A 26,811-nucleotide genomic window follows, 5' to 3' on the forward strand; every position below is an offset into this window, starting at 1 on the left:
GCTTATATTTAATTCATAAAGAATTCACAAATTATGATGTTCATAACATTTCCAGTAAAAAAAGTAACCTGAAAACCTTTCAAAAGCTGCCTGGATGTTCTCTTGGAAGTTCTATAAGCTGGTTAGGGAGGAAATAAAGAGAGAAAATGCTCCGTGCTGTGGTATGCTTAACTTGTAAGTTTTGTTGAATGTCATGTTGTGTGGTATTTTAAGACCAGAGCCTCTGATTATAAGGCATGGTAACTTTATATCTTGTAAGATTAAGGTAAAGACTGGCAATCACTCTGACAGGCAATAAAGTTTATTATAAGTTATTATTTTAAAGAATATTAGAGAAAAGGGGGAAGTCACAGTGTATGGAGTAGTTATGAAACTAATGAAAAACTTTTCATGGCACCATGGAAGTATGAGCTTGGAAAAGTCCAGTGTTTGGTCCATATTGAGATAGAATGAAACCAGAGGAATCATTGAAGGGAAAGTGTTTTTATGTGCACTTCCCGCTTTTGAAAATTAGTTGTCTGGCTGTAGCATAATTTACTTCATAACAGTAGCCACAATTCTTCGACATGTGTAGATGTCGACATTTGTAGATGTCTTATTTTTCTATTTCTAGGGACACTTTGGAAGAAATATTGCGAGTCTACTCAGTGAGTGATGATAAACCTACATAGCTCACTTTGTTGATATGATGAACAAATTGCTGTGGAAACATAGAAAGATAAAAGAGCAAAGTGGTGAATTCCCCACTGCTGGGACCGTAAGGGTGGACAGTGTCAGAGACTCACCAAGAAGCAAGCATTCATACTGAGCTTTGAAGCTCAGTAAGTTAAAATTCTAGAGGGATGCTGTTATTGGTTCCAAAGTCACATCCAGGATGTCTCAACCTACTAGACTATTTTGTTCTTCCTCCTCCATATTCCAAAAAGAACCTACCTATTTTCAGGAGTAGGAAGAACTTGCAAAGGATAAGGTCTCAGGCACCTGCATTTCCCTCCTTTACTACCTTGATCACCATCAGTGAAGTTAATATAAGGGGGTCATGGGACTTCCCTGGTGGTGCAGTGGTTAAGAACCCACCTGCCGATGCAGGGGACATGGGTTCAAGCCCTGGTCCGGGAAGATCCCCATGCTGTGGAGCAACTAAGCCCATGCACCACAACTACTGAGACTGCACTGTAGAGCCTGCAAGCCACAACTACTGAGCCCACGTGCCACAACTACTGAAGCCTGTGTGGCTAAAGCCCGTGCTCCACAACAAGAGAAGACATCGCAGTGAGAAGCCTGTGCACCGCAATGAAGAGTAACCCCTGCTTGCCGCAACTAGAGAAAGCCTGCATGCAGCAACGAAGACCCAATGCAGCCAAAAATAAAATAAATAAATTTATTTTAAAAATATATATATATATATAAGGGGGTCATGATGGAAGGCCAGCATGGTGTGACTGATCCAGCACTCAGAAAATCAGTTGTGTCTCAGGCAGGAAAATACCTTAGATATCTAAAGCATATCTGAGATGCTTGGCCGTTCTGTTTTGAAGAGATTATCAAGTTTTAAGATTTTCTAAGTTCTCTTGAGATACAGATCTAGTAACTCTTGACCTTTTACCATCAATTAATTTCTTCCATACAAATGACATGTATATTGAGAATCTGTTATATACTAAACACTGGATTTTTAGATTTGAAAGACCCAGTCCTTGCTCTGAGCAACTCATGGTGGTGTTTAATGTAAGCATGAGACTAAATGAAGTCTTTTCATAAATGGCATGTAAATGCCTGCTACATAAGCCAAATTATAGTCAATTTTTCTATTTTCTATAGTAGATTTATTATATTTTTGATTCATAAATCTTTCAATAGATGGCTATTTTCTTTATTATCATATATATATATTTTTTTTACAATACAATTTAAAAATTATGAAAATGGTACCAAGCTGAAGGAGTAAAGATGAGTTGAATTTATATTTTCTTTTCTAATATTTTTTTATATTCGTTTTGATTCTTTTCCTGAACTCTCTTTATACTAGAATTATAGGTCATCAGACTTGCATTGATCCCTTCTATAATGGCAGTGGAAAGAAATAAAGTGGACAACCCTTGGATTTTATGGCCTGAATGGACAGAGAAGCAGAAATATATTCAATGAATCTGGCAGTAAGACACCTCTTGTGGTTCCTAGACTGACCCATCTATGCAATGAAGTAGCTCCTCTATAGAATATTCATATCCTCTTCATTTTGTTCAGTCCTTCTTGTGAAGGATTCTGGTCAACGTGGCAGGAATGAAGGAGAGATGGGAAGGAGAGAAGTTGGAAGGGGTAGCTAAGAAACAGATTACATAGGTTCTTATTGATCATATAAAGAGTTTGGATTGTATTTCAAGTTCAGTGGGAAAGCACTGGAGGACTTTACATTTTAGATTGTCTGCTGTGGGTGAACGTGTAGTGGGATAAGTTCTACATGTTTTCATAAATGGACTAAGGTTTCTTCCTCCAAACAGAGAAGAGCTTTAAATAACCAGAGTATTAGGGACACAGAGATGGGGCATCTACTTGGTGAGTATTGATAAAGTCTGGAGGAAATGGAAAGCCAAGGGAAGAAACAAAGAAGAGAAGAAGAGATATTTGTCTGTGTTTGTCTCCAGAAGCTCCACATTGACGTAGATGTCAGAGGGAAACTAGCCAAAACACTTTCACAGTCTTTAAATGCACTGGTCTAGCTGGAAGGGGAAAATATGGATGATTACCAGACATAAAGAACTGTGTGAGAGACTTTGGCATTCAGGAGGAACTGACTTGGTACAAAATGTCTTTCCAGGGAGCAGAAAGCTTCTGATACGTGAGGATCATGACTTGGGCTTCCTTCATTGCACATTGCGCCTAGAACACAGATGCTCAGTGAACACCAAGTGGGTGTTTGATCCTTAAAATATATATATATATATGAATATATATTTTGCATTATATTGTTTTGGACAAGATTTTACCTGTTTTCTGTTCACCTAATGTCACTGAAAAAAGTACAGCAGATAAATCCCATTTATACCATGATTTAATTAAAATGTGGAACTGGTCTTCTTGTTCTTTAATCATAAATGAATCATTCTACTCTTCTTTTCACAAAATGTGATTGTGTTCTGAAGATTGATGGATCCAGGCACATTTTGGACTGGAGGAATCACAGTCTAGACTTCAGCTAAAGCAATAAAGTGATGTTTTTTCTTCAAGGTCAGAACACTCAAAGATGAGTAGGCCTGCTGCACAATTACAATTTATTTAGATTCATGTATTACATCTGGCATGAAAATAGTTCCAAATGGTTGCATACTTAGAAACTCAAAGTATGTGTAATATACAAATGAGAGAATAAGATTGTATGTATATGTAATTTAAATACATCCCAAAATATAGACATTTGCCTTTTTTTTTTTTTTTTTTTTTTGCGGTACGCCGGCCTCTCACTGTTGTGGCCTCTCCCGTTGCGGAGCACAGACTCCGGACGCGCAGGCTCAGCGGCCATGGCTCACGGGCCCAGCCACTCCGCAGCATGTGGGATCTTCCCGGACCGGGGCACGAACCTACGTCCCCCGCAGCAGCAGGCGGACTCTCAACCACTGCGCCACCAGGGAAGCCCAACACTTGCCTTTTTTTTTTTTTTTTTTTTTTTTGAAGAAGAAACACTTGCCTTTTTATTGCAGTGTTTTATAAACTCAAAGTTTAGCTAGTAGAATCATCAATGTGTGTTTAAATGTTTTAGATAATGCATTTGTCAAAAAAAAAATAAAAAAGAATTGATGTACTGTTTACCAGAAATACAAATATATATTTCCTCATAAGAAAATAATATGCAGGGATAAAGACTAGGCTGACCTCATATTTGTAAATGAATAGTAATGCACACATACCATCTCCTCTTCTCTTCCTCCTCTTTCTTCTCCTTCTTCTGTCTTCCTTCTTCCTTCCCTCCTTCCTCCTTTTCTTCTTTCTTTTTTCTTTCTAAAGGCAAGATTATAAAAATATAATAGGCTTTGTAGAAAAAAATTTAAATACAGAAGAATAAACAGAAAATAGGTAACTGCTAATATTTATATATTTTCAATTAATCTTTTTTGATATCTAGATCGATATACTTTATTAAGCAAAACTAGGATTCCACTATAGAATTTTGTAACCTGCTAAGAATAGACTTGGCTTTGACCTGGATAGTAAGTGTGGCTAGAACCTGAACTTTTTAACAGAAAAATCTAGGGCAACCTATATGTTGGGTTAGCTAATACTCAGGGTATGTGGTAATTAAAGGTGACTTCCACGAGGAGGAGAAATGTAAAGAACTTTTAATAAAAGAAGAAAGGGATGATTCAGAAATTGCATGTGGCAGCCAAATCCGAACTCTCCTTATGAATAACATCAAATTTATTCTTTTATAATCCTATTTCTGAGGGCAAAAGGTTTTATTTGGAATGATTGTGTCTTAGTATCCTGTTGAAGCAGTTTTTCCAGGCATTAAGCCAGGATTTGAAGAAATTGCTTTATTTCTTTCAAGCTACTAGTTTAATCTCAAAGTAAGGTCCTCAGAGCACCTCCATCAGAATTTCCTGGAGAGCCATTCATAGTGCAGATTTCTGAGCCCACTCCTGTCCTCCTGAATCAGTCTTTAATGACGGGGCCCAGGAATTTACAATTAACAAATTTGATGTATAACAAAGTTTGAGAATCACTGCACTGAAATGCTTAAAACTCTTAAAAATCAATGTACTAAGCAGCTTTTTAGGGGCCCTACAGTGTGTGTGTTAATGTACATTCTCCCAAGAAATAAATTCCTTTAAAAAGACTTAACCTTAGTAGTCTTTAGAATTGAAAGAGACCTTAAAAATTATGTAATTCAATCACATCCCTATACAAATAAGGAAACTCAAAAGATGAAGTGACCTTTCCGAAGTCTCAGAGCCAGTTTGTGAAAGAACTGAGCCTGTTACCCAAAAAGAACCTCTGACTCCAAGTCCAAAGCCCTTTCCTTCTGCAGACTGGAGTGTGCTTTACTGTAGCTGCTGGGTGACTTATGTCGAGCCTCTGTTTCCTCACAGTAAATGCCATTTTAATCCTTGCTTATTTACTTTCTAATGACAAATCCTAACACCAATTTCTTTATAAAAACACATTTTGGTGTTTAAAGAGAAACACGCCTGGCTTTAATGTAATTGTGAAAACTGCAGAGCCATGAAGTCTCCTTTGTTAACTGCATACAGCATATAATCTGTGGTCCATAATTCTTAAGTTTGCCTGCTGGTATACTCAGATAAGAGGAAGCAGTGAGAGCTCTAAATTAAAGGATTGTGATAGAATAAACTGCATAGATATCTCTATTTCCAGAGCAGGAAAAAATTCTCCTTGTTTAGTGAGGTGAAAAGTAATCTAAATAGCGGAAAATAATCTCAAACACAATTCTTGAAAGCACTGAGAATCTTATAAGAACAATGCTGTATAGGTACTGTATATATCACTTATACGTGGAATCTAAAAAAGCCGAATTCATAAAAACAGGGAATAAAACGGTAGTTAACAGGGACTGGGGGGTGGGGGAATAGGAGAGATGTTGTTTAAGGATGTAAACTTGCAACTAGTGGGTAAATAAGTCCTGGAGATCTAATGTACAGTATAGTGATTATAGACAACAGTGTTTGTTATAAACATTAAACTTGCTAAGAGACTAGATAAAAAACAAAACAAAAATGCTGTACAAATGATCTGTGCAGAATGTTTCTGGTGCTGAAATTCTATTCCATTCCAGAACTGCAGTCAAAAAAAAAAGAGAGAGAGATACATGATGGACAGTTAAAATGACTTTTATTTTGCCTGAATTATTTTGGTTGCCATATTTTCAGAAGTCTGAAGGGGAGCTAGCTCTTCCTCTTTTTTTTTATTGCTGTAACCTTCAGCCACTCTCTAGCTGGACATTTAGCTCCAGTTTGAATTAAGAGCCGTGGCCCCTTGCTCAATACTGGAAAGACTGATTTGTTGGACAGTGCTGTGCTCACCATTAATTAACACCATGAGAAACATGTGTTACCAAATCAGAGAGAATTTCAAGCTCATAGCTAACTGTATGCATTTCCTTTTGCTTTGTTTCATGGATGGTAGGTTCAAAGCGAGTGACAGTGCAGTGTTATATTCAGAACCAATTTCATCGAAGCAAAGGAGAACGTAATTTATTATTTTTGACCATCACTATGATCTTTTGATTTTTTCCTCAATCTTCAGTAATGATTTTTTAACCATCTGGTTATTTATGACATCATGTTATATGTTAGAAAGATATTTCTTCAGGAAATCTCTGCTCTCAAAATACTTTTAGATAAACAACTGACTAATGAAATAACTGTATATCACATAGAGTATTTTTTGCATTCTTATTTTTTAAGTAGGTAAAGCAACCTTGACCTTCAGGAAGAAGATAGCTTCTCACAAGTGAATTTTATTTCAGCAGTTAGAGATAAGTGACTAGTCCAAATGTGAACTAGATTCTTCTGTCTCATGGCCAGCAGTTTTGCAGTATCACTGTTAAATGGAATTACTGGTAATCTACAAACAATTGGCTTTCTTTTATAAACTCTTAAAAATTTTTGATGATGAGCTTGACATTGTGGCATTTGGATTTCTTATTTATTAGGAAAGCAGGTAAGAAGGACTTGAATTCAGAATCCAAGATAAAACAAATGTGTGTTTCAGTGAATATTATAAGGATAAAGAGAATTCTTTTGGAGGGAGTGTAAGTCTCTTGGAACTGGGTTTATGGAGTAGAACTAGATGACACACAAACTTACTGTTGAAAGGACTCCTTGAATAAAATGACTTGTTCCCAAGCACTTCTGTCCACCTCTCTCCACTTGCTCTGATTCCCTCTCTCCATCCTCCCTCTCTTCCTGTCTCTTTGGAAAGAGGCCCTCTGGTCTCTAACCTAATTTAACTTGTTTCTGGAAATGGAGCAAATTAAATTTTACATATTAATGTGCTTATGCCTGAAGTATCCATCTTCCTATGATCAAGAGATTAGGCTGCATTTGATTTTATGTTGACCAATCCACCTCCTCTTATTTTTAGATTTCTCATAGTAGCCTTGTAGTTCATTTGATCATAGGAGATACTGGATATTATATTATTGGTGCCTCCAATATAAAATTATGATTTTATGACTTGTAATGTTTCTCTGATGGTTTTGGGGATAGTTGGGACAATTTTTTTAAATGCACATTAATCTAGTGTCAATAACCATTGAGTGATCTAGTAATAAGTGTAAAGGAAATACCAAGAATAGAAACTTTTTCTTTTTTTTTTTTTGCTTAAGGAGTAGCTTATTGTGGCCACGTTGAATAGTAAGCTTTACTATCTCACTAATTAAGAGGAGGGGTCAGTCAGTTTCAGCTACAACTTGTGGGACAATGGTCTTGGAAGGAGAGAGTTTGAGCACCTTCTGGATAAACATATTTTTCACCTTTTGCTTTGGGCCCCCATCCCAAGTTTATATCTTTATTTACAGGTAAATGGCTACTTCCCTTATTGAATCACCGAAACTTGCATGATAGGAAAAGCAGAAAAACCAGTAATCAAAAAGAGTTATTAAGAAAAAAATGTAGGTTGGTAATATAATGAGGACATACCTATTTATAGATTGTTTGGTTTTAGAACATCTCTGCTTTGGAGTTTCCACCTAGGGCTAAAATAAAATATGTCCAAAATCTGAGCTCCTTGTCTTTTCACAGATGTTTAGTAACTTCTTTACTTCTTTGTAGTTACCAAAAACATGATGAACCTTCCAATACCCAGCTTCACAACTTTAACACCATCTATCATTTTCCTTTTGTAATCTTGTGGTTGTGTAGTCTAACGCTTTACAGAATGCATAACTCTCTTCTACGACATCCTTAACATTGCTCACCCAGCCTGTGTTCCAACATGTCCAGTGACGAAGTACTCGCCAGTTCATGAGGCAACCCCTTTTTTTCTTAGTAAGTTTCTCTGTTTTCATCAAAATCTATATATCTCCAATCATTTTTACCATTGAGGCAAAGAGTCTTCATACTTTTTCTAAAACCAGCTTGGATAAAGGCCCAAGCAAACTTTTAGTCATTATTTGTTTGCTTTTCTTTCTGTGGCAATTTCAAATTTTTATTTGCTTGTCTCTATTTGTTTTTTAAATTGCCTCGGACACATTGAAGTAGGTCTTCTGTCAGAAAGAAGTTTTAAAGCTTGGAGATGTTTGCCTGTCCACTTGAAACAAATCGGAAGACCGCAGCAGTGATCTCATTTCCATTTGAGAAAAAGAAGATCACATTTTAGCAAAGAATGACAAAGTATAAGACATCTTTACTCCTTGGTCACTCACATTTTATTTAAGTAAGAATGGTTAACAGTGGTTTGTAGTCACATCTTTGAAAAAAATGACATCCAAAATTAGATCTATCACACCAATAATATATATATGTATATAATATTATACACACACAATTTATGGCATATGCATTATTTGTATATTCTGCAGTGACTTAAAAAACCCAAAATATAAGCATGAAACATATCAATAGATAAAACATTGCATATAAGAAAGAAAATTTAAAAAATGAAAGAGCATTTGGGAGTTACAGTAACTACCATGTATTGCTCACTTGCTAGTCTGAGCTCTTATAGTAAACAAATTGCCTGTGTTAGCTCATTTAATCTTCATAACAACCTTGAGAGGTAATCTATCATGATCCCATTTTACAGTTGAGGAAACTGAGGTTTAGAGAGATGAGTTGATTTTTCTAAGGTCACACAACTAGTAAGTGATGGAGCCACAGTATGAGCCCAAATCACCTAACCCCAGAGTCCCTGCACCTCAAAGGTATTCAGCATTAGTCAAACCACCAGCATCAGAATGACCGAAGGTACCTGGAGAGAGTGCACATCCCCAGACTCCACCACCAAATCGACCAAAGGAGAACTTCTGAGAGTGTGGCACTATTTTAAATGACCAAATGTAATTTTTATATAAGCCATTGAGAAGGAATAGGTCTCCTAAAATTTCCCTGAAGATAAGAGGTAACTCTCCATCTTATCTGTCCCTCCAAGCCAACTCTGAGCAACAGAATTTATTGCTCTTGGTTGCAAAATGGGAGAAACTCTGACCCACTTGGTCAAGTTCTTCAGAAGTAGCTTAGAATTTTCTTTGGATATAATGAATCATTCATTTGTCCTTTTATGAAGGATGATGGATCTGTGCAAGTCCAGCCTTACACCCTTGCCCATCTGCCTGCCTCTCACATTTGTGAAATAACTCACCAGGTTGAGCGTGTAATCGGGCAGAATGAAGAACACACAGGGATCAGACCCTGACCTTATTAGCACAGCGTGATCCTCAGGCCTGGCATCCTCCAGCTGAGTGTTACCCAGCTGGAGAAGTTTCTGTCTTTCCTGTAGGAGAATGATCTGCTCTCTGACTCTGCTTATCAAGCTATTCAAGCAGTAGAGTTCTGTTGACATGGTAAGAAAAATATGTTTGTCAGGCACACAAGCCATAAAAGAACTTTTTGCATTGAAAGTAGAAATTTGAATTATATTTGGAATATGAATGCCCTTTCAGGCTTCTCATGCCAGCAGCCATGTTGTTAGTGAAATTTAAATGTGGGAAGAATGATTTTATGGGCTGTCAGATTGTTTGGCAAATGATTTAGGTCTATTTGGTCTATTTGTAATACAGTGATTTGGGTAACTTTTTACTATGAAAAATAAAAGCTAAATGCTCCTTTATGCATGGGTTTTATTTCACATCAATAATGATTTTCTTCATCCTAGTTAATTTTGCTTCTTAAATGTAAAATGCTAATGTGTGAGTGTCATATATACTATACAACATAAATCTGCCTGTCTGCATCCTCTTTCATACAATTCAATACAGGCTCTTTTTTATTTGATCTGGAGATAATGTGGTTGATTTATTTGTAATGACTCCTGGAAATTTACTTTTTCTGACTTAATAGAAGATTTAACCCCTACATGGAATTCAGGTTGAATCAATTCTATAGATGTTATTCTAGATTGAGATTGTATCACGTTTTAATACGAATTTGGCTTCTCCTTTAGATTTTGTTTGCTTTTGGTTCTGTGGTCAGGTTTCAGCCCTTTCAAAAGCAGCGTCCATAGTAACAATGTTAAAGGGGCCCTGAGTGCCCACGGGGCTCTCCTCTCCCGGCTCTGGCCCCTCTGCCTCCCCAGAGGGGCCTCCATAACTCACAGCCCAGCCCTTAGATATCCTGTCTGCCTTTCCAGCTTCCACAAACCTTGCAGCCAATGTCCAGGCCCCATTTCCCCCAATAAGTCTAGTCCTGTCTTGAATGAAGATTTATAAAAAGAAAAGAGCCACTTCTCATGTTCTATCAGAAAGATTTCACAATACTGAAGTTCTAAGGAAGTCACTTTCAGACTTCCGAGACTTAATAAAGCTTGAGTTGTTCCCCTCGAGCACATCTCTCTTTAACCCTATAATCGTCTTTGTAACCCACCTCTGACCTCCGCCTTCGATTTCAGTCCCTCTGATTATGAAGCTGAGCCCCAGCCTCAACTCTGCATGGGTGTCTGTTCAGAACTGAACAGAAAGGAAAGAGAGAACTGCTTAAATAGCCATTGAAACTATCTTTCAATGGCTTCAACATAACCAAAAAAGTAGGCAGAAGCCAGGGTTTGTCTTCTACTTAGCTATGTGATCTCCAAAGCTTATTTGCGATTACCGTCGATCTTAGGAGACCCTGTATGGCTTTGTGCCTTATAAAATTTGATCCTATATAATCTCATACAGAAATGTGAGGTCACAAAGGCCACACATGAAAGTTCCCTATGCTGGGTGAGGCCTGAGTCTGAGTGTCCCTGTTTCTTGAATGCCAGGCAATGGGCTTAATATTTTCTACCAACTTAACAACTTGTAAAATAGTACTCAACAACTCAAAGTTGCCTTTGATGTTTAGATATTTCATATGGATGTAATGTCATCTCATTATATTTTTTGAATTATTTATGATGAAGGTTATATATAAAGAAACAAATAAATATATTAGACCCACTTCAAAAAGAGAAATATAGGCCATTATTGACAGTAGTACTATTTCTGGTCAAGTCAAGAAGGCTTTCCAAAGTAAACTTCTCCCTGGCCTTCCCGTGCTCCTTCCAGAGCCAGACGGTTACTTTATCCTCTTGCTGCCCAGGCCTGCTGCACAGCTAGCTACCTGCTCCGAGCTTTCTCTCTCTGGATTTGGAGCACATAATGAGATGCTACAGTGACTTCGGTTTCTCTAGCATCTGGTTTCTACGTTTTCATTTCCCTTTGTCTCTCTATGTATCTTTGAGACTTCATTCATTGGACATAGTACTTGTCGTTCAATGATACTTATCAACTACAATGAGCAGTACTCTGAGATGTGGAAATCATTCCTCTAACCTTGAAACACCGTTGTTATTCATTAGGCCTTTTGTTTCAATGCAGGTCAAAACAATCATAAAAGTAAGACTGTGCAGAGGATCTTAAAGAAATTAGTAAGCATAATCAAGTAATTGTCATGATAAGGATTTAATTGTGTATTTCATCTTTGAATTCTGTTCCTTTTTTAGGTAAGGGGGCGTGGAGAGAGAAAATGAGGGTATGTAGATTCTGGGTGATTCTGAAGGACAACTACCTTTATTTTCTCTCCTCTCTGGGAGATGGGAGATATAAGGAACAATGTTCTACCGAGGAATCCAGTTGCATTTAACAAATACTTTCTATTGGGATTTGACATGTTTCAATTCTGTACTATCTTTAACACATTCACTAGTAATGATATTACCTATAGCTTACAGAGAACTTATAGCTTACAGAGAACTTTTGTCATTTGCAACTTGCAATTCAACTCCGTATCAGTTACTAATTTCATTTTGGAGATCAGGATACTGATTCTCGGAGAGGTTAGGTGATATTTCTAAAATCGCTCAGCATGTGAGTCTCAGAGCCAGAGTAGGAACCCAGGTGTTCTAACACCAAATCCTTGTTCTTTCCTCCACACATTGCTGCTTCTAGAAAAAAAAAAAAGAACCCATTTATTGAGCACCTAGTGTGTGCTAGAAGCCTTTCAATATGTTCATTTATTTAATCCTTACAACAACCTTGAGAAGGTAGATAATATTATCCCTATTTTAGCTAGAAAGTGAAAATTCAGAGCGGTTTAATTACTTAATCCACCTGGTACTGGGTCATAGATTACATTTTCTTTCTTCCATTTCGGATTATGGATCCTGCTGTAGAAGAAACAGAATCTGTTCTCAGTTTCCCCCACAAGATACTACAATTTAAAAGGGAGTAGGGAATCATACTGTCCATTTGCAGTGCCTGGTGAATTATCAGGTACCAAACAAAAGCCTTCTGCAATACTTCACAATAAACATTGTTTTAATCCCTGCAGAGGGATTGAGGTAAGTAAATATGAAGGATAAACATCAATTTCAGTCTCTCCACTCCCTGTCACTTCCATGGTCTTTCCATGATCCCAGTTGTGGTTGTGTCTGCTAACTACCTCACCTCTGCCCTTCAAAACCTACTGATCCCTGAGGACTGGCCTTACGTTTTCCTGGAGCCTTTTCCAGCTCATTTCAGTCAACCCCTCTAGCACAGACTGCACACATCATACAATAAACACTGCAAATACAGCCAGGGTCTCAGATCACGTTACGTGCTTTATTTTGGCAGTTTGTGGAAAATACAAACTCTTTGTTTTAGAGATCGTATCATATGGATGCTTATTTTGTATTTTTCTCGGTACCCAGTATAATGTTAGGAATATAGATTTCCAGTGTTTGATTAGTTTTTAACAAGAAGTCAACCCAGACAGAATATTGATTTGTTAAGACAACCTGACTTTTTCCTTGTATAAATTTTGATCCCAAATGTAACTTTCACCTAGGCATTCAATTGCCTAGGCTAGGTTAAGAACTAGTTTTATTCTTTGGTTAAGACAGTCCAGAAGAATAAGAAGAATAGCTATTTGATAAGACATTTTTTTAAAGATATACTGGGATTCTACTGAGTCTGAAAACACAAGATCAAGAGGACAAGCATGTGGAGGCGTATACACACAGGAAGAAGACACGGAAGTCAGAAAACACAGGGGGCGTGGTTTGAGAAACATGGTCAGATTCTGACACAATGGGATCGAAAAGAAAAATAAACACATATAATAAATATAAGTGTAAAGATAAAATTGGAAAGGGATGATGGGGCCAAATGGAAAAAAGCCTAAGGAATTTGGACTTTATCCTCAGGCTGAAAGGAAGACATAGGATGGTTTTGAACAGAGGATAAACAGAAATACTTATGGTGGTAAGTGCTGGGTGATCTCAAATAGCAGTGCCTTAGGGAACAGGCAACAGCAGAAAGGAGAGAAAGGCAGATGACTGTATAAAAGAGGCAGCTAGCTGCTACCCAGCCTCAGCCCTCAATGGCCATACAGCAGTTTGCTACCATCTTTTAACATTTTTCAAAAGAAATTGGAAATCTGGGCTTTTGTGTAAAAATCTCCACATTCTTCAATGTTGGCTTACAATTTTTTAACGACTGTGTTAATCACATGTAACACCAGTGAATCAGATACCAGCCTGTGATCTTGACCTGCAATGAGTGACACAACCACTTTTAAACATGGGTAACTAAAGAAAACTGATCAGAGAAAAAAATAAGCTGAACAGCCAATGTGATGATTTCACAGGTCAGAGACCTCACGAGAAACAGAAACACTCCTTTTCTAGAGGCAGACTCATGCCACAGCATATATTTTATACCCAGTTCTACTTTCATTTTAAAGCTAACAAGTTTTACAATGTGTGACTCAGCTGACCTTTAAAACTTTTTCAAACCTTTTTTTCCAAACTCTTCAGAACTGACAGAAACCGTGTCAGAAACTATGAACTTGTTATATCGATCCAGGCATGTTTTCAGATATGAATTAAATTGAAAAAGTTCCAGAAGACTTTTGAGTCAATAAGTTCATTATTTGAGTGTTCATTGATCTACCACAAGGCATAACCTGGGACTTTCCTGAGAAGCCCAGGCTGTGTGGTCACCTTACTTTCCTGATATCTAATTGTAAGTCCAAAATAAAGGGGGGAAAATAAAGAATGGGAGAAAAGTAGTTTGAAGAGATAATGATTGGATTTTTTTCTAAAATTTTGAAAGACAAGAATCCTCAAAATAGGGAATCACAGTGAACCCCAAGCAACATAAATAAAAGAATTGTAAGTGTAGCCACATCATTGCAAAACTGAAGACCACCAATGAAGGGAAACTCTTAACAGTAGCTTCAGAGAAAACAGTTTACCTAAAATAGAACAATAATTAGAGTGATAGCATATTTTTGAATGTATCAACTGAAGTCTATAAACAATAGCATAATGCTATAAAGAACAGAGTATAACTAGAATTTACACCCAATAATATATATTTATTTAGCCATTATTCATGAATAATGGCTAAATAAATATATCTTCAGACATGCAGGAGGAGAATATTTACTATCAAAAGAACTTCACCGGTGAGATTTCTGAAGAACGCACTTCAGAAGTATGGAATGGTAGTTTAATATGTATTGATAAGAAGAAATTGTGAGCAGGGAAACTGGAAAACATAGGATAAATATAAATGAATAATGTCTGTGTAAAACATAATAATGTCTAATACAGGGAGTAAAAAGTCAAGATAGTATTAGAATATGGAACATTGTACAGCATTATTATGTAGAATGGGAAGGGATGACTGACAGATTATTCTAAATATTTGAATTTGGGTAAATAAAGATAAAGATATAATTAAATTTTTTGAACATAAATTTTGAAGTTTTAATAATCACTTTATATAGAGCAGGTATAACTTCCAAACTAATAAAGGGAAGAATAAAATTAGAAAAAAGTGAAAAACATTCAGCCAAAGAGAAAGCAGGAAATGAATAGAAAGAATTACAGGAAAATCAAGCCAAATATAAAATAAGATGGGAAACATCTATGCAAAGAGAGTGGTAATTAGGGTAAATATTAATGGACAGATTTCACCAGTAGAAAGATTGTGATGCACTAGCCCAAAAATCCTAGAAGAGGGGAAAAGGTATTTAAAGACATTCTATGAATTGAGAGCTGAAACAGACTTAGAAAATTTATTTTCTCATTTACAAATGAAGACATCAAAGCCCAGAGGGGCAAGTGAGATAACCAAGTTCACACAGCTAAAATGTGCCAGATATTCAGCCAGAACCTGTTAACATTCCTTCTGACCCCTCTTGCCCCTGTTAGTATTCCCCATCTCCTCCCCAGCTTCCTCCAGGAGACAGCCCTCTCAGAGGTGGGTTAATGGCAAGATGTCTCAAGAGCAGCTGCCTGCTGTGGTGTTTATTGCTAACCTGTGGGAAGTCGGGCTCCTCTACCACCTCCCCCTCCTCAACCCTGCCATCTCTCTCCAGGTCTCAAATACCCCTACATAAGCGCAGATCAGCAATTCCATTGCCTAAGCAGACATCCATCCAACCAACCAACTGGCACATGGCTGTGCAAGTGAAAGCTCCATCCCTTTGTAAGAAGTTTGGTTGGAGTCTTAGTGCCAATTTTAAGGCAACAATAAGAATCCCACTCAAAAGCCTATTATCGTTTAAAACACAGAGCACTTGATCTGCTGGCAAGCATTTTGAATTGCATTCTGGGAAGAAAAGCAATCACTGATTTTGACTAAAAGCTCCAAGCTGCCTTCATTTAAATATTTATGCCCTAGGTTTTGACAAAGTTGAGCATAATCAAAATCCCACTGAGAAGAATGTCGAAAAGATTAATTAGAAAGAAAGCAGGGCTTCCCTGGTGGCGCAGTGGTTAAGAATCCTCCTGCCAATGCAGGGGATACCGGTTCGAGCCCTGGTCCAAGAAGATCCCACATGCTGCGGAGCAACAAAGCCTGTGTGCCACAACTACTGAGCCTGTGTGCCACAACTACTAAAGCTTGTGCACCTAGAGACCTGCTCCTCAACAAGAGAAGCCACCACAATGAGAAGCCCTTGCACCGCAACGAAAAGTAGCCCCTCTCACTGCAACTAGTTAAAGCCTGCGTGCAGTGACAAAGACCCAACGCAGCGAAAAATGAATAAATAAAAAAAAAAAAGAAAAAATGGCACCTTTCTCTGCCTTTGTGTTAATTGTTCTTAGATAACAAGCTCTTAAATGAGTGAAGATGCCTTTACGTGCTTTTGATTGTAAATTTTATTAAGGTCTTGAAGAGAGTCCATCTGAGCATTGAAATGGCGTTTACTGAAAAGTGTCTCAACTTTCATGAGCAGAAACACACAATTGGTAGATGTGTTGGGTTGTCACTGACAATAGAGTCTAAGGCCCCCTATAAAAGAATTGTAAGTGTACAATACAACCGTTCCTCTCTTCCAGGAAGGATGAATTGCCATGGTAACACTGCCAAGAAATAATAGGTCAAGTTTTATCCTTGTGCCTCAGGGTTATTTTATTAGGGTTTTGCTTGGAAGTGGATGCCATTGTAAAATGAAGGTTTGGGTATTTCAAAGCTAAACATCATGCCAAGAAAATCTGATCAATAAAATCGGCTGGTGTGAAGAGGATGGATAAAAGACAATAGGTAAGAAGAACATCTACATTGATCAAAGAACTATTTAGAGGCCAGTTTATTAGAACTCTTCTAAAATGTGAGCTTCATTTACAGATGCTTGTATAACTAAGTGTCTGTAAATGAATTCAAACTGTACAAGATCAGTAGGGAAAAGTGGTTTGTAAATTTCATTTTAATGGAAGATTAAATGCTGTAAGGAAAAAAAGTTCTTATTCCAAAAATAAGCATGCAACAAGAAAGCATAAAATATTTGAGCTTCCTGTTTTGCTTACTATTTTTATCAGACTATGTTCAATGCTGTTTTATGCCTGCCTATTTATGCAAATTAAAAAATAAATACAACTGGAAGGAAAGTAACATCACCTAAAAGAATTAATGTATAATAATCAGCATTTTGTTGTTTCTGTTGTTTTGGAGAGTAGTGTCTCAGTATATGTTATGACTTTAGGTTTTTCTGTAACAGCATTTCAAAAATTTGGGGATGAAATTCCAACGGGAAACAGTATATAATGTGTATCGCTTCAAGCAATGGTGCTCTGTCCTTCTAAGAACAATATATGTATGTATTCATGTATATTTAAGATCTACTTTTTTAAAGCAATAAGATATATCAACTCACCATTTTTGAATAGAATTAATTTTTCATAAATGGAATATAGTTATGCATTTTAGCATAACATCTTTGTGAGACAATGTTAGGCTTCTCAATAAGACTACTGTTAATCTTCTATATTTTCTCTCCTGTAAAGTAGTAAAGGGGTATGTGGATAGCTGTGAAATTTATATTGTTTTTGCCCTGATCATGAAGATTGCAGACTGGGGTCGATGACTGCATTAGTTTCCTACCGCTGCTATAATGAAGTACCACAAACTGGGTGGCTTAAAACAACAGAAATTTATTGTCTCACAGTTCTGGAGGCTAGAAGTCCTAAATTAAGGTATCACAGGGCCATGCTCTCTCTCAGGCTCTAGGGGGAGAATTCATTTCATGCCTCTCTCCTAGCTTCTAGGGGTTGCCAGCAATCCTTGACGTTTCTTGGTTTGTTGATACATCACTCCAATCTCTGCTACTGCCTTCATGTGGCCTTCTCTGTGTCTCTGTTTTCCCTTCTTGAAAGGACACTGGTCATAGGATTAGAACCCACCGTAATCCAGTATGAACTCATCCCAACTTGATTACATCTGCCAAGACCCTATTTCCAAATAAGGTTACATTCACAGGTTCTAGGGTTAGGACTTCACATATTTTGGTGGGGGGAACACAGTACAGCCCATAACTGTGACTATGAATTGGAGAACCTCACCACTGAGCAGATGGTCTCAGTTACAGTTTTAAATTGCTATGCTATCTGGTTCTTTAGAAATGATATTTCGTGTCTAATATTTTGTAGACATGTGAGGAATATGATATCCTGATTAATGAAATGCTATTAAAGTATAGAGTTTTTAAATATAAAAAATACATCTAGAATACATAAAATAAATTTAATAAATATCTATCACAGTCTGTAACTGGTAATAGGTGTTCACTTATTGTTTATTGAATGAATGAATCAATCAACCAATCAGCATTAATATTAAATTATATTGAGTATAATTTAATCTTCCTTTGATGATTCAAAATAATTCCTACAGGTAGAAGGTAGCAAGGTACAAGTTAAAAGATTGCTACTTGCTTGAATGCTAAATGACTGTTTATTCCATTTCACATATTTGTGTTCTATTTAGAAGTTCACTAGATAAAATGTGTTTTATGTCTTATGTTTCAGTGTTCTCATCCTACATTGCTGTTGATTTCCTCTTTGGATTATTACATATTATTTCCTTTAGCTTAATTAAATTACCTTTGTTGATCAGTTAACACCAATGTGTTCTCGTTTGGTTTCTCCATCTATAAAATTACCTACTTTTTCATGTATCAGGATTGTCTGTCCTTCAATCTATTTTTCTCTGTCTAGACATTCCATAAATGTATTTTGAGGGTAGTGATATTATTTGAGTTATGTTTCTTTACTAATGGTGTCTTCCATTTTCCCTTTAATCCAATACAGAGAGAAGTAACCACCAAAACAAAAACAAATTACAATATAACCCAGATTTTACAAGTGAAAGCTATTTCCTCGATCCTAAAACTGCACATTATCTCTGTGTGACCTCAGAAGTGTTTGAGAATGCACTACATGCAGTTAAAAAAATAAAATGTTTCACCAGAGAAAGAAAACATAAGGCAAAAACAGGCAAAAATGCCAAAATTCAAACTGAAAATGTTCCTAGCTACTACTTATCAAACTGCTAATGTTTTCCATTTTAGAGCTCTTTTTTGACAGATATTCAAGTATTTGCTAATCAAACCTATCATTTAAGCCAAAAATTCCTCCTAAAAACATGATTGAGAAGTCAAAATATTTAAGCCAGCTAAGATGATTTTATTTTTTCTTAAAAGAGAGAAAAATAAAAGCTAACTCTCTTGGAAGAAAGCTTTCATTTTTAAATCATATTTTTATCCCTTTTTTTGTGAAAGATTTCCTGTTGTGTTTTTCAATCACCAGAAGCCTACATTTATAGAAAACCAGCAGGTATCTCCAGTTATCAGAATCAACTGGGCAGAGCAGCAAGGCAAAGCCAGAGTTTAGAGCCATTTTCCGGAGCAGATTGAGAAGTACCATCTTAGTCAGTTACCTTTTGAGATTCTCACATTTAATTACGTTAGTGGCACTTGACATTATAAATGTTCTTTTCTTTCCAATATAACCTTCTATCATTATTGGTAAATGTCAAATGTAATGAGGTATTTTTTCTGACTCCTTTTTCTTCCTAATATAATGGGAGAGAAAATGCTAATGAGTTTGTAATCTTAAAATTGTTTTCAGTACTCAAAACCAATGCAGAGCCAACTAGTGTCTATTAGCTTAGTTTTACTCTTTTTATTTTATTTGCATTTGGGAAGGAAATTTCCTCTCTGTATTTCTTACTACACTTCCCCTACTTGGTGCAATTTCTTATTCTCCCTGAGAGCTCCGAGGTGACAACTACCTCCAATTAGATTGTGTTTCTGAGTTCAAGTCAGAATCCTGTGGAAGGTCCTGCCCCTTGCTGTGACTTAAGTGCTGTCTGAAAGCTTCTCTTTTTTTTCTTTTTCTTAAAAGCTGTTTTTGTCCCCCTCTCTCTGTTTTAAAATTTGGATACATAATGGCTATCCAACCCCGTGGTTTCCTGTAACATCTCAATCATAATGTAACGGGACCTTGATTTCTGCTCCCTTGAAGATTAAATACACTTCCAGTGTGAAATTGATATGTTTTATAACACTAGATCTAGTTTCTTTGCTGTCAAAATAAAATTAACATCTTATGAAAGAGGAAGCCATCACTGGAAGAGGTCAAGAAGAGAGAGAAAATGTCATAGTTTTTCAACACAACATTATTTAGTGTCTGTATTGAAGACATGCTTGACAGGAAGGGTCTGGGTCACATTTTAGCAGTGCCTCGGGCATATTGGCTGTTTTCTCCTATTGAGAAATTGGGGAAAAGCTGTCTTTTGTATAGGGAAAGCAGGAGGAAGTGGGTCCCTAACCTGTAAGAAGGCTACTTGGTCAATGTCAAAAAAGATATTTTACCAAGAGATAAAGAAAGCTATTTAAAATTACTTCACAGTAGGAAAAAAAAGTGGTAATTTTATAGATAATGTATTCTGAAAAATATGAACCCAAGACAAAAGTGCCTAAGTTTTAAAATAGAATGACTAGTTATAAGGGGTTCTGTTCCCCAGGAGCTAAAATATATTACACAATCTCTAATTATACCTTGCTTTTTAAACACAGTCTTTGAGCATTTGGTTCTCTTTCTCCTTCATTTCACAGTTGGATATACTGTTAATGGAATTATATCCAACGAATATCCAAAAATATCCAAATAAGCTCAAGATTGTCTTCTTTCTGTCTAATAAATTTTTATGATTGTCCCAATTACATGCAGTTTTTGATTTCCAAGTTTATCTCTAATATCTATACCTTCATATTTATAAAATACTAAGCAAAGTACAGTAAAATATTCAAATATCATTTGATTATATATCATTTCAATTTTCTTCATAGCATTTTTTTTTATATTCAAGGAATGGTCACATTTTCACGTGGTGAAACCTAGACTTTCCTTTTTATTTTCTGCCAATTGGTGGTATGTTCTGAAAGACCTTCCTCGTTTGTTTTGCTTCATTTTTTGTTATTTTGGATACCATAACCTGTTTTTATCTTACCTTTGGAAATTATTTCAATAATATTACCTAATAAACACCTCTAATCAGGCCAGCCTTATCCCTGCTCCAAGTGTAGGGTAGAATTGTTGCTCATGAACAGTCACACCCTTTGCTAATTTTCAAGTTTTATTTCACACGCCCACATTCTCCTAGAATCATTTGCTGATTTCCTCAACCTTCTTTGGTTACCATTCTCTGAATTTTCAGGGGCCAAATAGAATAAACCACACAAATTAGGAGAAAATTGTGAGCATTCTTGAGTTTCCTACTGTTAGTCCGATGTGGAGTGCAAGCATCTGAGCAGGAGGGTACCTACAGGTGAGGAACAGTGTGTCCAACATGAGCCTGTTCTAAGAGTGAGACCCAGGAGATGTTCACTTCATTTTTTTTAAGGTTTTATTTTATTTTATTTTATTTTATTTTTTTACACCTTTATTAGAGTATAATTGCTGTACAATGGTGTGTTAGTTTCTGCTTTATAACAAAGTGAATCAGTTATACATATACACATGTTCCCATATCTCTCCCCTCTTGCGTCTGACCTACTAGAGAATGGACTTGAGGATATGGGGAGGGGGAAGGGTAAGCTGTGACAAAACGAGAGAGTGGCATGGACATATATACACGACCAAACGTAAAATAGATAGCTAGTGGGAAGCAGCCGCAAAGCACAGGGAGATAAGCTCGGTGCTTTGTTCACTTCATTTTGATGCTAAAGGAACTTCTTGAATCTTCCAACACGTTAGCTTTCCCTTCAAGACCTATTAATATTGCCTTAGGGGGAACTGGGATGCACTTTGTATACAAAGGAGGCATCTCTGGGAGAAGGGAAGAAAGAGGACCCAGACCGAAGTCAGAAAGAAGGTGACATTTCTGTCCAAAATGCTAAGCACCTAGAATACTAGGACAGAGAAATCAGAGCCCAATCGCCTGGGAAAGTGGTGAAGGGGGAAGCCAAGGAGCATTGGGTTATAAGTTATACCCCCAGATCCTGAGAAGACAAAGGAGCAAGAGTTAGTTGAATTGAGGAATAATTTCTTCAACTACATCGTGCGGTATCTGTGACCTATATAGGTCATTTCAGTGATGTAGCTGCCTCTGATTCTCATATTTCACTGCTGCATGAGACTATTTTGCAGGCCCTGAGCCCCTGCATTTGTAAGCTGCCATCTACCATCCTGTGTTAGCCTTGCCTTCCCAAATTTCAGGAATAACAGCCAGTTCTTACCATTTATTGACCACTTTTTGTGTGTCAGGCTCAGTGAAGTACTTTCCATGCATTATTTCATGTCACCCTAACAGGCACGCTAGACTTTAGGGGGTTTAAGTTAATAGAGGCTCAGCAGCTTGTGCATGTCCCCCCAAGCTCTCTAATGGGAGAGTGGGAACTCCAGATCTGTCCGACTCAAACACCCACACAAAGTAGGTATTTTAATTGTCATTTTACCATTGAATAACTGGAAACTACACTGCATGCTTTTAAATGCAGGGACCTTTTCATAAAAGGTCCTTTTCTCTTTTTTCCCCCACAGAGGCTTGTACTTAGCAGATAGACAGTAAATACATAATGCTGGAGCTTATGTACTCTTCTGGTTTTAAACTCTACAAAAGCCACAGATTTTGATATGTATGATCTTTCTTCTTATTTTCTTTTCTATAGTTAAATGCTCCTTAATGGGAATGAACATATGTAGAAGGTACTCTGAGCTAGTTCTTTACACCCCCCCCAAAAAAAGATTTGCTCATAATACTGCAGAGCGGCCATATGAAAATCATTAGGAAAAACAAGACTGAAAAACATATATAGCTATACATTGTAAATACAATTTAGACTCTCTGTTATGACTATTTTGGGAATAACTAATCACTTCCCAGAAGGTGTATTGCCTCATTTTTTGACAGATTATTATTTTTATTTTGTAGGACACAGCAGGCCAGGAAAGATACAGGACTATCACCACAGCCTATTATCGTGGAGCCATGGGCTTTATTTTAATGTATGACATCACAAATGAAGAATCCTTCAATGCAGTACAGGATTGGTAAGTAAGAGCAAATGTTCGCATTACTAATAATGACTTTTTTTCACTCACCTCTCTCTCCCTCCTCAAAGCAGTGATCATACCACAATGTAATATGTGTATTTTTATATACTGTGATCCCACTTGTGTTTCATAAAGCAAATAAGGGCTAGCTATGCTCAGACCCATTTAAGGATTGATAAGAAATCATTTTGATGATTTTGCTCTATTTTGTTCACTCCAGTGCTTTGCATCCTGTGATCTTTAGTTCCGTGGGGACACGTACATTGCTTTTGATTTTTTGAAGTACAGATAATGAATGGTCTGGAAGCATACTGGTCTAAAATAGGAATCTGGAAACCATGAACCATAGGCCAAATTTGAACTATGAGCCACAACTGGCTCACCACTTGTTTTATAAATAAAGTTTTATTAGAACACAGCCAGGTTCATTTACTTATTCTCTCTGACTACTTTCATGGTACAACAGCAGAGTTAAGTAGCTGCAACAGAGACCATAGAGCCCACAAGCCTAAAACATCTTCTGTCTGGCTGTTTACAGTAAAAGTTTGCTGACCCCTTATCTGGATTTGTTAGATAGTTTTCAGTTTTTCTTCAAATTGAAAAGTTCCAAAGGACTGGGATGAAGAAAAAGAAAAAACGGAAACCTTTCTTGACTCCCAGCTACATCAAACCATGTGAAAACACTTCTGTCTGTGGGATTTGCTATGGGGGGTTGACTGCTGTGGCTGCAGCTCCTTCAGCCTATTCCACCAGCACCTCAGGAGGAGCCACTGAAAAGCTGATGGTCATGGTCATGGTCATGAATTAAAGCAGCAGGGCAGAACAGGGCTACTTTTCTGGGGAAAGAGCCAGAGTCTAGTTGCGCTTTGTGTGGTATTAGGAGGAAAGTGAGCTCACTGGTAGGACCAGGACTAAACAGACACCACATTTTAACTCCAAATACAGTCATGGCTTGTCTTATCGAAGGAAAAATTAGCAATACACAGGTAAAATAAACATTTTTTTTTCTGTTTTACATGATAATATTATCCAAAATGATTTTTTTATATGTGTATCAGCTCAGTGAAGGTCAGATGCTATTAAAAATTTCAGTTTGCTTAGATTGTTTCTTTAAAATTTTTTTGCTTATCTGAAAATGCACCTACATCTTTCTTATTTACACACACACACACACACACACACACACTTACAATACAAAAAAATTGTAATAATACCACTAACAATAGCAACTGAAAAGGGAAATATATAGCTGTAAACTGAAAAAGACAAGCTTAGGACCTCCATGAAAAAATAATTATCTTCAACTGAGGGGCATAGCAGAAGGCTTAAGTACCCCTCTTTTCAGTAGACTGAATATTGTAAGAAATGCCAGTTCTTCACAAATAAATTCATAAACTCAAGGCAATCCCAATCAAATACCAGGAGGTTTGGTATAGAATGGAATGAAATAGAGAGTCCAGATATAGACACAAAGCCATATGGGATTTGGTTTATGATAAAAGTAGCATTTTAAACTAGTAACAAAAAGGTTGGTTCAATGAATACCATGGTGCTATCCAGTTAATTGCCACACATAGCTCTGGCACACATATTGTCATACAAAATGGTCATTTTAACTTTGACTATTTCCTCTCTGGAAATGATAAGACCCAGGAGTGTTCATGAATTAGATTTCAGACATCAGGGTTCCTAAATCTGTTTGCACCCATAGCTCTGGCCCATTGTTCCAATGAAAGTTATATGACGACTGAGAAGAGATGGATCTGTTGAGTTCTTTGAAACCAAATGGTAACAGTGCCAAGAGCCATCCGAGCCGTACCTCTGACTCGCGCATCAGAAACACTGTGGAAGAGTGCAGCTTCCTCATGCCCTCCTCCACGCCTTCCCTCTGCAACCCCACCCAGGCTCTCTCACCTGTCAAGAGACCATCTGCCCTATCTCACTTCTCCCCTACCTCCTCCAATTCTCTATATGACTCTATTTACCCACTCTTTCCTTTGAAATTCTGTTTCCTGTTGTCTTAGAGGCACATTTCCCAGATTATTCTTGTGTCTCTCAGACCGCTCCTCTTTCTACTTCCTAGCTTTCACTCCCTCCCTCACCCAGCAAAGGGGAAGCATCCTCTCATGGCTTTTTTCTTGGGCTTATTCTGTTTCCTTGGCCATCTTATCCACTTGTACACATCATTTATCACTTGTACCAGATGGCTCCCAAGTTTAACTGTCGGGCCCCAGTCTGTCTTGTGAAGTGCAATGTTGCATTTCCTGGTATCCGAAATATTTATACACCTGGACATCCTGCTGCCATTTCAGAATCACTTGTCTTCACCTGAAACTGCTCACCTTCCTGACTTCAATTTTTGCTGTTCATTGAGACCACAATGCTTTGCCACCCAGGTTCCACCTTGTATCCAACTCTAACTTCCATCCATCCTATTCTGGGGCCTGATCTTGCATATTCATTTTTTCCTGACTATCCTTTGAATCTGCTCCTGCCTGAGAAATCACATGACCATCATGGCTCAGCTTCTTCTTCTTATCTTTTGCTTCTTCCTTTATAATAGCCTTCTAACTGATCTTTTCCCCCTTAGATTTCTTCCCATCCGAATCCATCCTATCCCACTGCTGCTATAAGAGTCTCCCAAAAGAACATGATCCTAAAGATCATGGAAGACTCCTGCCCAAAAGCCATGACTTACCATCACCTCCTTAATTAATTAAAACTTCCTCAGACTGACTTTCAGACACATGACATCATGGAGTCCCTATATTTTTACAGTCTCATCTCTCACTATTCTAAAGCCAAACTGAACCATTCACTGTTTTTGGAACCGAGCCTAAACTTTCCAACCTTTGTGGGGTTTGTGTTTTGATGGTACCCTCTGTTTTGCATTTCTTTTTCACAACCTTCCACTCTACCTCCCCCGGATATCTAGATTTGTCAAAACCCCACAAAGCTTATCCATAAACCAACTCTTAGTCATGTTTTCATCCACAACTGTATAATCATTGGTTTACTAGGGATTTTTCATTCATTCAACAGTTATTGAGCACCTACTCTTTGACAATCTGCCAGATATTGTAGTTAGTACCTATGCCAATATTTACTATCTCAGTTAGTGGATCCACCTGCACCCAGTTGTCTGATGTGGAAATCTGAGCTCTAATTTTGATTTCTCTCTCTTTACCCATTACTTCTCACTGTCCACCAAGTCCAGTAGTTTTAACTTTCTGAAGGCTTTTGTTCCTACTGCCACTGTCTAAATTCAGACTGTCATGAGCTCTTTAAGAACCTTAGCTCTCAGCACTTTAGGAATTTTCTACCTTGTATGCTTACTGGCAAGTCCCACCCTCTCCAGGTCATCTGTCATATTGCCGTCAGAGCTAAGTAACGTCTCTCATCTTAATAATAAAACCTTTAATAATATCTTATTACTTATAGTGGAGATTCTGGGAGCCTCTCTGAATCACTGTGGAACCTTGACAGTATGAAGAAGCCCAGGCTCCACTCTATACAAACAAAACCAAGTCTGCAGTGATAAATATTGGTATATGTATGTGTGTCAGCTCTAAAAGTGATCCTGATGCCCATTTCTGGTTAAGACCATTGATTTAGAATGAAGTCCACACCCTCTAACATGGTGGGCAGTGTTGCCTCCTCATAGCTATTCCATTAACATCATCTCCTACCACTCTCCTCCACTGGTCCTAGGTTTCAACCAGACAGAACTTTTCTCAATTTACTAATGTTCCATTCTTTCAATAACTCTGTTCCTCTGCTTGGAATACCTTCTCTGCTATCTTTCTAAATTCTTATTCCCCTTTCAAGCCCATCTCAAATAACAGCTCTTCT

The 26,811-nt window shown here is 37.3% G+C and overlaps 1 protein-coding gene across 3 annotated transcripts in view; it reads left to right on the top strand.

Moving 5' to 3' along the window:
• The window catches only part of RAB3C (RAB3C, member RAS oncogene family), a 398,656-nt gene that overhangs the window by 207,445 nt on the left and 164,400 nt on the right, over positions 1-26,811 (top strand). For all 3 annotated transcript variants that reach the window (XM_067730725.1, XM_067730724.1, XM_067730722.1), the window contains exon 3: positions 22,838-22,956. In XM_067730725.1, coding sequence (XP_067586826.1) covers positions 22,838-22,956 — 119 coding nt within the window. The remainder of the gene's footprint in view (positions 1-22,837; positions 22,957-26,811) is intronic.

This window comes from Pseudorca crassidens, chromosome 3 (assembly GCF_039906515.1).
Source record: "Pseudorca crassidens isolate mPseCra1 chromosome 3, mPseCra1.hap1, whole genome shotgun sequence".
NCBI classification, from domain to species: Eukaryota; Metazoa; Chordata; class Mammalia; order Artiodactyla; family Delphinidae; genus Pseudorca; species Pseudorca crassidens.